Here is a 13,892-nt window from a genome sequence, read left to right as displayed (position 1 = left end):
ATCAACCGCAACGAACCACCTCGTCATAGTATTATCAATGGGCTCTTCCGCTAGCGGTGGGGGTGGCATGTGCGAGGCACTTTCAGGGCCGCACCTTTACCTGCGCGAGTGCCGCCGTCGCCTCTCGCATTGGACGAGCGACTTCTTCTCGGCGCCCCCCGCGGCACTCGGCTGCCTCGTTTCGGCTCCGCGAGTTGCAGGCGCATCGCTGTTGAACCCTGAGAACACTAGACGCACCTGAGGCCGAGGTCCACCTGCCCCCACCCACCCCTCCCCCTCCCCACCCCTTCCCCACCCCTCCCCTCACCCCCAGCGCCGTGACGCGCGTGCAGAGGAATTCCAAGCAGGCGGGTTTCTTCACGGCTATTAAAAGCACCCAGCACGAGCCCCCTCCCCCATCCCCCCATTTCCACCTCGCCGCACCCCCCACAGCACGGCCCAGCCACAGGGAGGTGAAGACTTGGGGTAGAAATCCGCGGAAAGCGCCATCCTCGCCGAAACGATTGCATATCCCTCCTCGCTTTGATCAAGTCAAACCCACAATAATCGGAGGGCTCGCGAGCATTGACACCATTGCCTCGCTCGCCCTGCGTCCCGGTGGAGAGGTGCAGGGCGTTCACCTGGACGGGCTACCTGCGCAGCTCTCTCACTCACTCACCCACTCACTCACTCCCTCCCTCCCTCCCTCACTCACCCACTCACTCCCCCACTCACTCCCCCACTCACTCCCTCACTCCCTCTGTCACTCCCTCTGTCACCCACTCACTCACTCACCCACCCACCCGCTCACTCCCTCACGCACTCACTCACTCACTCACCCACTCACCCACCCACTCACTCACTCCCTCACTCACTCACCGACTCACTCACTCCTTCACTCACTCAGTCACTCACTCCCTCACCCACTCACTCACTCCCTCCCTCCTCCACGCTCGCTACTGAACCCACGCCTGGTCCCGCCTCCTCCGCTACCTCCATCAGCTCCTCCTCCTACCTCGGTCCCCCGTCACTTTGATCTGACGGGCTGTGAACAGTGGCTGGCGAGCTCCGACCCGCTTCTAGATCCGCTCCGAGAGACACTGATAACGCGTTGTCAGTCGAGGGTCGCTCAGTTCAGCAACAGTAGCAGCAGTATAACGATTATTGCTGGCAAAGTAGAGCGGGGGTCGCGCACATGCGAGCTCAGATGAGCGAGTGAAGCGAAGTGCAGAAGAGCAGGACGCAACACCTGGGACGTGAAGCAGCGTGCAGGTAGCAGGTAGCGCTGCTGCCTCGGGCCCACAACGCGTGGCCACGGACCACACTCACACCCCTACAACACTCACACACCCCTACAACACACTCTGACACACACACCCCTACAACACACACTCACACCCCTACAACACACAACCGTACAACACACTTAGAACACCTTCACACCCCCTCAAAACGCTCACACACACACACCTACGACACACATACTCTGACAATACACTTCCACAAGACACTCCAACAACACACACAACCGTACAACACAAACACAACACATACTTGGGGTATAGGCCGCTGTAGATGTGTGTTGCACGATGTGTGCGTGTGTTGTAGGGGTGTGAGAGTGTGTCTTTGTGTGTGTAGGTGGGTGTCTTGTAGGGGTGTGTGTCTTGTTGGGGCGTGAGAGTGTGTTGTAGGGATGGGAGTGTGTGTCTTTGTGTGTGTAGGTGGGTGTCTTGTAGGGGTGTGTGTCTTGTTGGGGCGTGAGAGTGTGTTGTAGGGATGGGAGTGTGTGTCTGTGTGTGTAGGAGGAGTGTGAGATTGTGTTCTTGGGGTGTATGTGTGTTCTCTAACAAGTTTGTGGGGAGCAGTGGCACAATGGTTAGCACACTGCGCTACGAACCCAGCATCCCGAGTTCGATTCCCGCTCACGGACAACATCGGCGAGGCATCGCTAAACCGGTCCTGGGCATTCCCTAGGTGGATTCAGCTGTAAATGGGTACCTGGTTCGTTGTGTAAACATCAGCACAGGGGAGACAAAGGCGGTCGGGCATGGTGTTGGCCATCCACCACCTCCTGAGCTGTTCCGACCTTCATAGGTGTTCGCGAACCGCACTTGCCCCAACAGTCTGCTAAAGACTATACGGGGGTATTTGTCTTTGTTCTAGGCCGTAGCTGCTGTGATGGAGTCGAGTGGATAAATCTGACGGAGCTCATCCCTCAAAGCAAACTCGAGACCCGAGAGCCGCTCAGGAGTCTACCTCGGCGGTCTCGGGGTCTGGTGCAGCACTCATAGATGCGAGTCGGTGCCTTGCTGCCCTCACCCGTGAACTCACCCGTGGACTCACCCGTGGACTCACCTGTGGACTCACCTGTGGACTCACCCGTGGACTCCGCCGCCCGCAAGCAGCATGGAATATCGCAGGAAGCAGAAGAAGGAGGACGTCGTTCTCATGTTCTACAGGCGCAAGAACGATGGCGAGAGCAGCTCCCTCAGCCACTGGGACGCGACGCACAGGTGAGTTGAGCACAGGTGTGCACGGGCGAACGAGCACAAAGTTAGCACAGGTGTGCACAGGAGTGTTTAAAGTTAGCACAGGTGTACACAGGTGTGTTTAAAGTTAGCACAGGTGTGCACAGGTGTGTTTAAAGTTTGCACAGGTGTGTTTAAAGTTTGCACAGGTTTGTTTAAAGTTAGCACAGGTGTGCACAGGTTTGTTTAAAGTTAGCACAGGTGTGCACAGGTGTGTTTAAAGTTAGCACAGGTGTGCACAGGTTTGTTTAAAGTTAGCACAGGTGTGCACAGGTGTGTTTAAAGTTAGCACAGGTGTACACAGGTGTGTTTAAAGTTAGCACAGGTGTGCACAGGTTTGTTTAAAGTTAGCACAGGTGTGCACAGGTTTGTTTAAAGTTAGCACAGGTGTGCACTGGCGTGTTTAAAGTTAGCACAGGTGTGCACTGGTGTGTTTAAAGTTAGCACAGGTGTGTACGGGTGTGTTTAAAGTTAGCACAGGTGTGCACGGGTGTGTTTAAAGTTAGCACAGGTGTGTTTAAAGTTAGCGCAGGTGTGCACGGGTGTGTTTAAAGTTAGCACAGCACGAGTGTACACGGGTATGCGTGTGTGTGCGCACAGGGGCGGTCGTGGGTCGAGACGCATGTACGCGTTCACACGTACGCTCCACCACGAGCCTATATAAACGCACGCACGTGTTATATACGCGTAGGAAGGCATGGTGCACAACGGGGCGAATACCACGTGAGCACACCGAATCGACCGAGGGCACCGGACTGGTTCAGATATTCGTAGAGCAGTGGGCAATCCACGACACCACCACTCACTCACACACACACACGTTCAACAACCACCGCCATTTGCCACTAAGTGGCGGTGACACACCACTACGCTTGCGCCAGGCTAGGTGTACCTTGAGGCCACGTGAATTCTAGAAGGCTCGTTGCTGGCAGCTCACGGCACAGGTGTGCACAGGTGTGCACAGGTGTGCACAGGTGTGCACAGGTGTGCACAGGTGTGCACAGGTGTGCACAGGTGTGCACAGGTGTGCACAGGTGTGCACAGGTGTGCACAGGTGTGCACAGGTGGGCACAGGTGGGCACAGGTGGGCACAGGTGGGCACAGGTGGGCACAGGTGGGCACAGGTGGGCACAGGTGGGCACAGGTGGGCACAGGTGGGCACAGGTGGGCACAGGTGGGCACAGGTGGGCACAGGTGGGCACAGGTGGGCACAGGTGGGCACAGGTGGGCACAGGTGGGCACAGGTGGGCACAGGTGGGCACAGGTGGGCACAGGTGGGCACAGGTGGGCACAGGTGGGCACAGGTGGGCACAGGTGGGCACAGGTGGGCACAGGTGGGCACAGGTGGGCACAGGTGGGCACAGGTGGGCACAGGTGGGCACAGGTGGGCACAGGTGGGCACAGGTGGGCACAGGTGGGCACAGGTGGGCACAGGTGGGCACAGGTGGGCACAGGTGGGCACAGGTGGGCACAGGTGGGCACAGGTGGGCACAGGTGGGCACAGGTGGGCACAGGTGGGCACAGGTGGGCACAGGTGGGCACAGGTGGGCACAGGTGGGCACAGGTGGGCACAGGTGGGCACAGGTGGGCACAGGTGGGCACAGGTGTGCCAACACGAATATCCTTCAGCTGACCGTGCTGTTAGCGAGCACCTCTGAATGCTGGGACGGCACACGAAAGGGTGGGTGGCCAGCAATACGCCCGGCCGCCTTTGTCTCCCCAAATGGCTCTTCCTTACAATATTACTGGTAGCTACGAACTTTTAAATCTCGATTTGTGTGTTTAGTTAGTTGTCCTTCACCCCCACCTCCGATTATCACGATTGGTTACGTACAGTGCAAAAAAACTCAACATACATCATATATGTTCATACATCGCGCCAGTTACTTATTTGAGGCTGAGTCGATCGAGGGAGGCCCAGGACTGGTTCAGATAATCGTCACCGTTGTTTGCCGTGAGCGGGAATCGAACTCGGGTTGCCAGGTTCGTAGCGAAGTGCCCTAACCGCTACACTACCGCTCCCCACACACATCTCTACACACCTACACACACCTACACACACCTACACACACCTACACACACCTACACACACCTACACACACCTACACACACCTACACACACCTACACACACCTACACACACCCACACACACCTATATACACACACACCTATACACACCTATACACACACACACCTATATACACACACACCTATACACACAACATACACACCTATACAAACACACCTATACACACACACCTATACACACACACACACCTATACACACAACATACACACGCACCTATACACACTCACAGCCCTCTTGGGAGAGACATATTTCAATCTGCAATTTCCGCCACTGGCTCAGGCAAGATGGGCGTTGCCCAACGGAAATTTCCTGTTATACAAAATAGTACACAGGTGTACACGAAGTTGTTCAAAGTGCCGCGTATTTCCCCTTGGCAGTTCGGTTCACTGGGTGGCTACAAAAACAAAGCTCCTCCGTCACCCTCGCGACTGCAAGGAGCAATTAACGCTTTGCTAAGCTCTGAATTGTGGTTCATTAATTCGTGGCATGTGGTTAATTGAAGCCTCGAAGGGAACCGCCCCCCAGGCACTCTGACGATGCCGCGTCCTCGTGACCATGGGCAGCCTGGTTCGCAGACCGCTGGACACTCTGGAGCATAGCAGTGCAGTCCAACAGTGGGTTTGTCTGCGCTGCCTTCTGCTGCCCACCACGCAGCCCTGCAGCAGCCTCTCGCACCTGTTGCCGCAGCGTGAGATCTCACCGAGCAGAGCAGACACCGCCCCCCCAGTTCGTGGGAACGATGTTGAAATTGGGGGCGAAGGAGCCAACGGGACCTACGTGGAGTAGCGAAGGGGGTACCTGTGCAGTGGCCAAGGGGACTTATGAAGTGTCGTACAACTCGGGTTCATCTTCGCTGCCAGCCACGCTTCCACACGGGCCCTGGCGCAGCTGCACCGCGTGTGCACTTCATTCGTTTGTGAGCTTCATGGTTGTTTGCGTACCTCTGTTATTGCTGCATTTATTGCACTTCAGAGAGAGCGAGAGAGTGTAGAGAGACAGGGGAGAGGGCAAGAGAAGAGGGAGGGCAGGAGAGAGGCGCCGCCATCCATCATCACTGACGGGCGTCAATCTGCTGTGAACGATGTGGAGGGCGGGCGGCAAAGGGAGAAAACCGGCTGCGCGGGGTGCCCAGCGCACGTCGCCCCCTCCGTCAACAGCCGAAGGGGGCGAGCGGGGTCCAGGGGTCACGTCCCCTCGACCGCCCAGGGTGCGATCGCCCCCCCCCGCCCCGGGCCCCCCAACGCACCCACCCCTTGCGGTGACGTCGCCATCGACAGTGGGGGGCGCGCGCGCGCTGAGCGGCCTCCCAAGGTGTGTCTCGCGCGCTCCGACCGAGATGGAGAGCGGTCCGGCGTGTCCATCCCATGGCCCGTACTCGGGAGGTCACTCAAACTCGTAGATGTTGATGGTCCATGCCAATGAACCTTCGGTATAAACAAAACAAAGCCCCGACGACCCGGGTTCGATTCCCGCTCAACGGTCAACATCAGATGAGAATATCTCAACCGGTCTTGGGCCTCCCCTGGGTCGCCTCGGTGGTCTCAAGCGAGGACCTGGAGTGCTGTGTACACATCGCCACTAGGAAGACAAAGGCAGCCGGGCGTGGTGCTGGCTACCCAGCCCGTTGGTTCCTCACCAACGTTTTCCCCAACAGTCCGTTCAAGTTACACGGGGGTCTTTGTCTATTCTATGTTCATGAATGTAACGCAATGTTCGGTACACATACTCTGATGTGTTCTCCAGTTGCGTCTCTGCAAGAACTCTTGCACGAGCCCAGAGTTGATATCTCACTCGTCGGCCCCACTGGGGGTGGCACCCCTTGTGTGTGTATCTCTTCTTGTGGCCAACAACAGGGACTGACGCGATAGGCGTTTGAAATGAGTGGGGGGTTATCGAGTAACTCACTCGTCTTGTCCACCGGATTAAATCGGTGCTGCTAAAGCTTTGCTACCTTCGGTGGTACCGAATTTTGCACTGCCCCACGGACAAAATGTCTTCGTTGTACGTGACACCACCCATAGAGCCGCGGTGAAGAATTCTCAGCACGTGGCCATCGTTTTGCTCGTCCTTATCTTGAGCCAAACTTGGCAGCCTTTGTTGGTAATGATTCAATGGCGTGTCGCAGTCCAGTCCCATTGGCCGTTAAAACGACGATGTCATCGGTACGTCTGAGCTGGTTATTTCATTTCGTCTTCCGAAGTCGCTCCGAATAGGCTCGGTGATAGGGTGTCTCCCTGTCCGACTCCTCCTGTGATTTGTGTTTTCCTCTTGTGGTTTGTTCATGCAGCCCGTGAGGATGAGCGCTAGATTTGGAGATTGCTTCCCTTACCTGGAGGAACATCGGCACGGCTCGTGTGATACACGTATCGAGTAGCCTGGCAACCTCGCAGCCACTCGAGCACTCGCTCTAAGTCACAGAGCAAATGAGCAGGCGTCCTTCCAATATCTGTTCTTGCGCGAAAAATATGAAGGCGTCGTTTATTACGTGGAGTGACATGACATTGATTCGAGGGAGGTGTTACTGCTTTCGTATGTACCTTATGAATATTGAGATAGGCAATGATGGCTATGCCGTACTGACTGATGAATCCAGACACGCCTCAACCCGGTATGAAGTCGTCTCTGTCCTGCAGAATGTGATTGATAGGTTCATCTATAAACCTCACTTGGCACGCGGTTATTCATATCCCTCTCACCCCGCACGGGACAAGCAGCAGGCGCTGCTCTGCTCGCAGCAGGGAGGGCACGGCGCCAACCACGTGCCTTGCGCGTCACGTGGCCACCGTGCTGCTGTTGTGACGTCAGTGATTCTCGTTTCTTGCGGGATGCGTGGGGTCGATGGAAGTGGCGTTTGATGATCGTCTCTGCCCCACGTGCGAGTTCTGTCGCGATCCGCTCCACTGGAGTGTTGTTTTGATGCGCTGCGGCATTGACGTCCAACCGCGCTGGTCGGTTACATTCCTGCCCTGCTGTAGCTGCTGCCCTACTTCCCTCTTTGAACGTTCGGCCTTTGTTATTCGACGAGTCGTCGCACCGACAACCAGTTGAGTCATCGATTATTTAGATAATCCGACAGCCCAGCTGCGAAAACCCAGCTAAGCTGAATATCACAACGTGTATAAACAGATGTCACGCCCCCCTCTTCCCATATGTGTCACTCCATATGAACACAATATAGCTATCAGTTTAACACGGTGGATCTCTTCAGGAGCCTGGGTGTAAAACACAAACACTCAGGACCGGATTTGACATTTAGCATCTCATCAGCAGTGAGGCTTCTTTAAACAAATACCGGTAAACCACCTCCACCCCATGCCTCAAGACAAGGATCATCAAACAAACGCTCTTGAACGTTTCCTACTCCACTTATCTGCGCAATAACTCCTCGACGAACGTCGCGTTTACATCTCGCTCTTGTGAAACGCCGTCTATGACAAATCATCTGAGCGGTGTTTGTCCCCGACAATGTTATTGTGTTTGCAGCTGCCGCTGTGACCTTTTCTCGCTTTACCTGTTCCTGTTTAGCTTTTACGACCCAGGCCCCCTTTGCAAAAGAGGCCCGCGATGGTGCTTGGATGCACATCCGGTTGTTACAGGCTGCTCTGGGTCTGTCGTTACACCTCATCCCTGTGCTCCCTCGTCTCTGCTGCCCTTCACGAACACTGTGACGAGAACGGTGAAGTATGGTCAAATAGCTGCTACCAAAACCCGCACTGGGTGAGGAGGCTGTCATCCAGCAGTGGATTGTCAGCAGGGCGGCACGCACGTTCACGTCTCAACTACAGCGTCGCAAACCTCGCCCCGAGTCCACACTCCGCCGTGATTGGCTGGGTGGGGGTGGCTGTTTCTTCCGCCGACCAATAGGATCGCGGTCCCGCACACGGCCCTAACCCTGACGCCGACACACAGCGCATCTCCGATGGGATCGGTTGGCTATGTACGGTGCGAAAGAATTGCAACGTACACACATACACACATACACAGATACACACATACACACATACATACATACACAGATACACACATACACGCATACACACACATACACGCATACACACACATACACGCATGCACACACATACACGCATACACACATATCTGGCTGACGCGACCTGCACCGCTCCTCCCCTGGCACTCACGGATTCTCGGTAGCGACACGCGCGGCAATGCGAGGAATCCGCGCCGACGTTTGGAGAATTTAGCACGAGGAGGGGGGCGCGTGACGTCCGTTCGAATATTTGCGGAGGTATCTCTCTCTCTGTGGGCAGGTGTCTCTCTCTCTCTCTCTGGGCAGGTGTCTCTCTCTCTCTCTCTGTGGGCAGGTGTCTCTCTCTCTCTCTCTGGGCAGGTGTCTCTCTCTCTCTCTCTGGGCAGGTGTCTCTCTCTCTCTCTGGGCAGGTGTCTCTCTCTCTCTCTGGGCAGGTGTCTCTCTCTCTCTCTGGGCGCTGTCTTGCAACGGCAGCTATTACTGCTGCAGCTGTTGCTATCATTACTGCAGCTGCTGTCTGGTCCATGTCTTTTGTGTTGTAGCCACCAAGGTGAAATGGGCTGGATTATTTTGGTGAGTTAGGGATAAGGTTAAAGACATTGTGACACCACAGCGTCCACCCATGGTCCAACCCATGGTGGACACTGGTGGACGCCATGGCAGGTCACAGGATGCATGTATGTTTGAAATTATTTCGCACCGTACGTAGCCAACCGTGCTAATCGGAGGTGCGGGGAAGGACAACAACACTAAACACAACAAGCACCTGACTGAGCCCACGACATTGAGAGCCACTACCCACCACAAGTTGGTTGTGCCTGCAGTTGGGATACAGTCCCCGATACCACCTTGTAATCTGGCACAATCACGTTTCAGGAGGGCCTCACCATAGACCACCAGGTCACCCATGCTGGTGTGGATAGCCCACTGGGTGGAGGGTGGCGGTGGTGGGCTGTGGTGTGTGGTAGAAGATGAGGTGTGTGGATGAGTGAGGAGGAGCTGCGAGGATGCTTGTGGAGACGAGGCGTGGTGAGCAGTGACGAGCAGTGAGCAGGTCGTGATAAGTGGACACTGCCCGGGGCTGCTGGGCCCCGAGATTGACACGTGACTGAGATTGACACGTCACCTTTAAAGCTGGGCAGTGATTTCTTAGAAAATCACATTCGGAGCCCGCATCCCCCCAGACCCCGGCCCCAATCCCCCCTCGCCCTTCCGACCCCTACTGAGAGCCCCCCCCCCCCCGACGTGAGACCCCCACGTTAGAGAGCTGGAGCCATTCAACTCGAGTCAGATGAATGTCCCATTGGAAGGGTAAGACGCAAAGCATCTCCCGCGCGAATTTCTCCAGTCGCTTGTCGACTCGCCTACCTATCTACCTGCCTACGTGTATGTCTGTCTGCCTACCTATCTACCTATCTACCTGTCTACCTGTCTACCTGCCTACGTGCCTGTCTGCCCGTCTTGGCCGTCAGTCCTCGCGGGACGTCATCTCAGCCGCTCGCCCCTCTCCACCTGCTCACGCCGGCCCCTGCGAGGGGAGGTGGCACGGGCTATTTGTAGTCACCGGAGATATTTTAAACTCTTTGTTTGGAGGAGGAGGAGGACGGTGGGGTGGGGGTCGTGCAGGAAGTCGTTGTGCAATGGGGGAGCGAGCAAGCACGTGGAAGCAGCTTTGAAAATGTCGCCAAACCGGGCTCCACTTGCGGTGGGGGCGGTGGGGGTCACGCCACCAATTTGCGACCCCCCCCACCCCACGCCATCCCTTGCCCAGGTCCGTTAAGAGCTCATACAAGTGCAGGTCCTTACAAATCTGAGACTAAACTCAGCCGTGGCTGTCAGATAGAGGCGTCAGTGTTTCGGGTGCGGGCGTTACAGATGCGAGCGCGTGAGTTGTAAATGTATTGTACGAGTGCCAGGGCTGATTATATAGGGTGCGTGCGCGCGACACAGATGGTGTGATCGACAGTGTGTGCGTTACAGGTGTGGGTGCAAGAGTAGCGCATCGGCTGCTGCACTGCCCAGTGAACCTGGATACCCGAGTTGAATTCCTGGCCACGACTAACATCGGTGGCGAGTGATATCTGACCCGGCTGTGGGCCCTCCCCTATGTAGACTCTACATGTTAAACGGGTACCGGCTGCAGCGTGCAAACATCAGCACTGGGGGGAATGCAGCCAGGCGTGGCGCTCGCGAACGTAACTTGCCCTAACAGCCTGCGCAAGGCTATCTGGGGAATCTTTGTCATGGTGGTTTCGGGTGTTTGCGATGAGTTTTTGTACAAAAATGCCCGTGGTATGTGTGCAGGGAACGTGTGTACGTGCTGTCTGTGCGTGTTGCGGGTACGTGTTAGAGGCGCATGGTGTGCTGATGTGTACGAGTGCACTTGCCCCAAACGGTTGTCAAGGCTATACGGAGGGCGGGGATCTTTGCTCGACGCGACTTCTCACCCCCATCTGTAAATGAGGCTGCGTCACCCCAACGCTTAAATTCCTCCAATGACCCCCGATGCAATTCCAGAACCATCTCAAGGTCGCCCCGAGCATCGACAAGATCCTCCGCGCCGCTCCCCTATCTCACTCGACTCCTCTCCACGTGCTCTCCACTCCAGCAACCAAAGCTTTCTCTCGAAGCCCCCGGTGGGCGCTCGCTCCTTCTCCTTTGCCGCCCCCATCGCCTGGAACTCCCTTCCCCACGCCGCCAATGCAGTCGGCTTCCTGACACTCTTCTAGGCTCGCCTATGGTTGACGGCGTCTCTCTCGCTCCTCTCTATACAATTAACATAATTCACAACTTCTCTAAACTGCGCCCACGTTGTACGCTACGGCGCCGCGCCGTGTGGCTGACCCCAAACACATCACCTGGGGCTTGGGGAGGGTGTCTCCGTTGACCTATTCCCAGCGAGCTCTCACCACATCACGCGACCTAAAGCGCACCTAGCCTGGCACACAAGTGCCACGTTGACGTCACCGGCAAGCCTTTAGCTCAGACGCCCAGCCCTGCGGAGACGAGGAGCGATTCAAAACATCCAAATGTATTCGTAGAACACGCCACGAACAAAACACCCATTCACATCACGTCCGAACGGAGAGCGGTGTCACAGGACGGGTTACAGGACGGGTTGCTCGGCATTTTTTGTCAGCCGAGGCACGGGCCAGCAGCAGCAGCAGCGCCGCGTTCCGGGCTCGCTTGAACGACGTGCGGAGAGATGGTCAAGAGGAACGGTGACCCAGATGATGCGGGCCCCGTGGCCTGACCTTCGCGCGAGCGATGCGAGCGATGCGAGCGCAGGGCGACTGCCAGTTGATTCGGGGGTTATTTTTCGCCGGCAAAACCGGAACGCCGACGAGCCATCGGCATTGTGACAATTGTACACGAAGACGTTTCCATGGAGATGACCTCCAGCATCGAGAGCCGCGGCACGCACTTGGACATTCCTCATCTTCCCGTTTGCCGAATCACCGCAAATCATTTGGCATATTGCCCACGTGACAACCAATTAGCTCTGCCGCCTGATGATGCCAGTTGTAATGACTGGCGAAACGTCGTACTCGGATTGTAAATGTTGTGGATTTGCTCTCCAACACACAACCGGTGTGTTGTACTCGTAACGAATTGGCACGTTCTGGTTACGTGCCAAACCCCTTACTAATTGGTTGTGTCGGGTGGTGGCGAGTTTAACGACACATTCATATTTACGGGATCTAACCCCCCCAAAAAACCTCTATTATGGATGAATTTGTGTTGTTTATTCTAGAAAGTGTTTGTCTATGCGAGTGTGTCCATTCGCATGTCAGTCTCCTTCATTTAACCAGTCCATGAACTAAACCCGTGGATACACCTGGGGCTCAACAGTGATGGGTCACGTGTGCCTGCGAGTGGCGGCATAACACGTCACGCTCGGGACTTAATAGATGCTCGCTAACAATACGTCACTCCAACAGTCTGTTAAGACTGGACAGGGGGTTTCTGAGCTTGTTCCGTGCGAGTGTGCGAGTCCGAAGAGGCGAGTCTGTGTGTGTATTTTGTATTGTGTGAGTGTGTGGGTCGTAAGAAGCGAGTCGCTGTGTGTGTATTGTGTATTGTGTGTGAGTATGTATTGTGTATTGTGTGCGAGTCGTAAGAAGCGAGTCTCTGTGTGTGTGTGTTGTGTGTATTGTGTGTGAGTGTGTGAGTCGTAAGAAGCGAGTCGCTGTGTGTGTATTGTGTATTGTGTGTGAGTATGTATTGTGTATTGTGTGCGAGTCGTAAGAAGCGAGTCTCTGTGTGTGTGTGTGTGGTGTGTGTGTATTGTGTGTGAGTGTGTGAGTCGTAAGAAGCGAGTCGCTGTGTGTGTGTGTGTGGTGTGTGTGTATTGTGAGTGTGTGAGTCGTAAGAAGCGAGTCGCTGTGTGTGTGTGTGGTGTGTGTGTATTGTGAGTGTGTGAGTCGTAAGAAGCGAGTCGCTGTGTGTGTGTGTGGTGTGTGTGTATTGTGAGTGTGTGAGTCGTAAGAAGCGAGTCGCTGTGTGTGTGTGTGGTGTGTGTGTATTGTGAGTGTGTGAGTCGTAAGAAGCGAGTCGCTGTGTGTGTGTGTGGTGTGTGTGTATTGTGAGTGTGTGAGTCGTAAGAAGCGAGTCGCTGTGTGTGTGTGTGATGTGTGTGTATTGTGAGTGTGTGAGTCGTAAGAAGCGAGTCGCTGTGTGTGTGTGTGGTGTGTGTGTATTGTGAGTGTGTGAGTCGTAAGAAGCGAGTCGCTGTGTGTGTGTGTGATGTGTGTGTATTGTGAGTGTGTGAGTCGTAAGAAGCGAGTCGCTGTGTGTGTGTGTGATGTGTGTGTATTGTGAGTGTGTGAGTCGTAAGAAGCGAGTCGCTGTGTGTGTGTGTGTGTGTATTGTGAGTGTGTGAGTCGTAAGAAGCGAGTCGCTGTGTGTGTGTGTGTGGTGTGTGTGTATTGTGAGTGTGTGAGTCGTAAGAAGCGAGTCTCTCTGTGTGTGTGTGGTGTGTGTGTATTGTGAGTGTGTGAGTCGTAAGAAGCGAGTCGCTGTGTGTGTGTGTGATGTGTGTGTATTGTGAGTGTGTGAGTCGTGAGAAGCGAGTCGCTGTGTGTGTGTGTGGTGTGTGTGTATTGTGAGTGTGTGAGTCGTAAGAAGCGAGTCTCTCTGTGTGTGTGTGGTGTGTGTGTATTGTGAGTGTGTGAGTCGTAAGAAGCGAGTCGCTGTGTGTGTGTGTGCACGCAGGGTGTGTGCTTCTCAGTCGAACAGCGCGAATCTAAAAATAGCCGTCGGCGTTGACAGACTGACAAATACAAAACACCGAGTGCACGCTCGCCAC

At 55.2% G+C, this 13,892-nt stretch overlaps 1 protein-coding gene across 2 annotated transcripts in view; it reads left to right on the top strand.

The window, feature by feature from the left end:
- Positions 1–783: 783 nt before the first annotated feature.
- LOC144722416 (uncharacterized) overlaps positions 784–13,892 on the top strand; it is an 18,888-nt gene continuing 5,779 nt past the window's right edge. The window contains exons 1-2 of one of the 2 annotated variants that reach the window (XM_078600662.1): positions 784–1,251; positions 2,143–2,492. In XM_078600662.1, the coding sequence (XP_078456788.1) occupies positions 2,386–2,492 (107 nt within the window). In that variant the 5' untranslated portion in view covers positions 784–1,251; positions 2,143–2,385. Of the gene's footprint in view, positions 1,259–2,142; positions 2,493–13,892 lie in introns of both variants that reach the window. The other variant, XM_078600663.1, reaches the window with a different exon arrangement.

The sequence above is a fragment of the Lampetra planeri genome, chromosome 14, assembly GCF_965212315.1.
Source record: "Lampetra planeri chromosome 14, kcLamPlan1.2.h2, whole genome shotgun sequence".
NCBI classification, from domain to species: domain Eukaryota; kingdom Metazoa; phylum Chordata; class Hyperoartia; order Petromyzontiformes; family Petromyzontidae; genus Lampetra; species Lampetra planeri.
The sequence above is the reverse complement of the archived record's forward strand: the minus strand, read 5'-3'. Positions and strand labels throughout refer to the sequence as shown.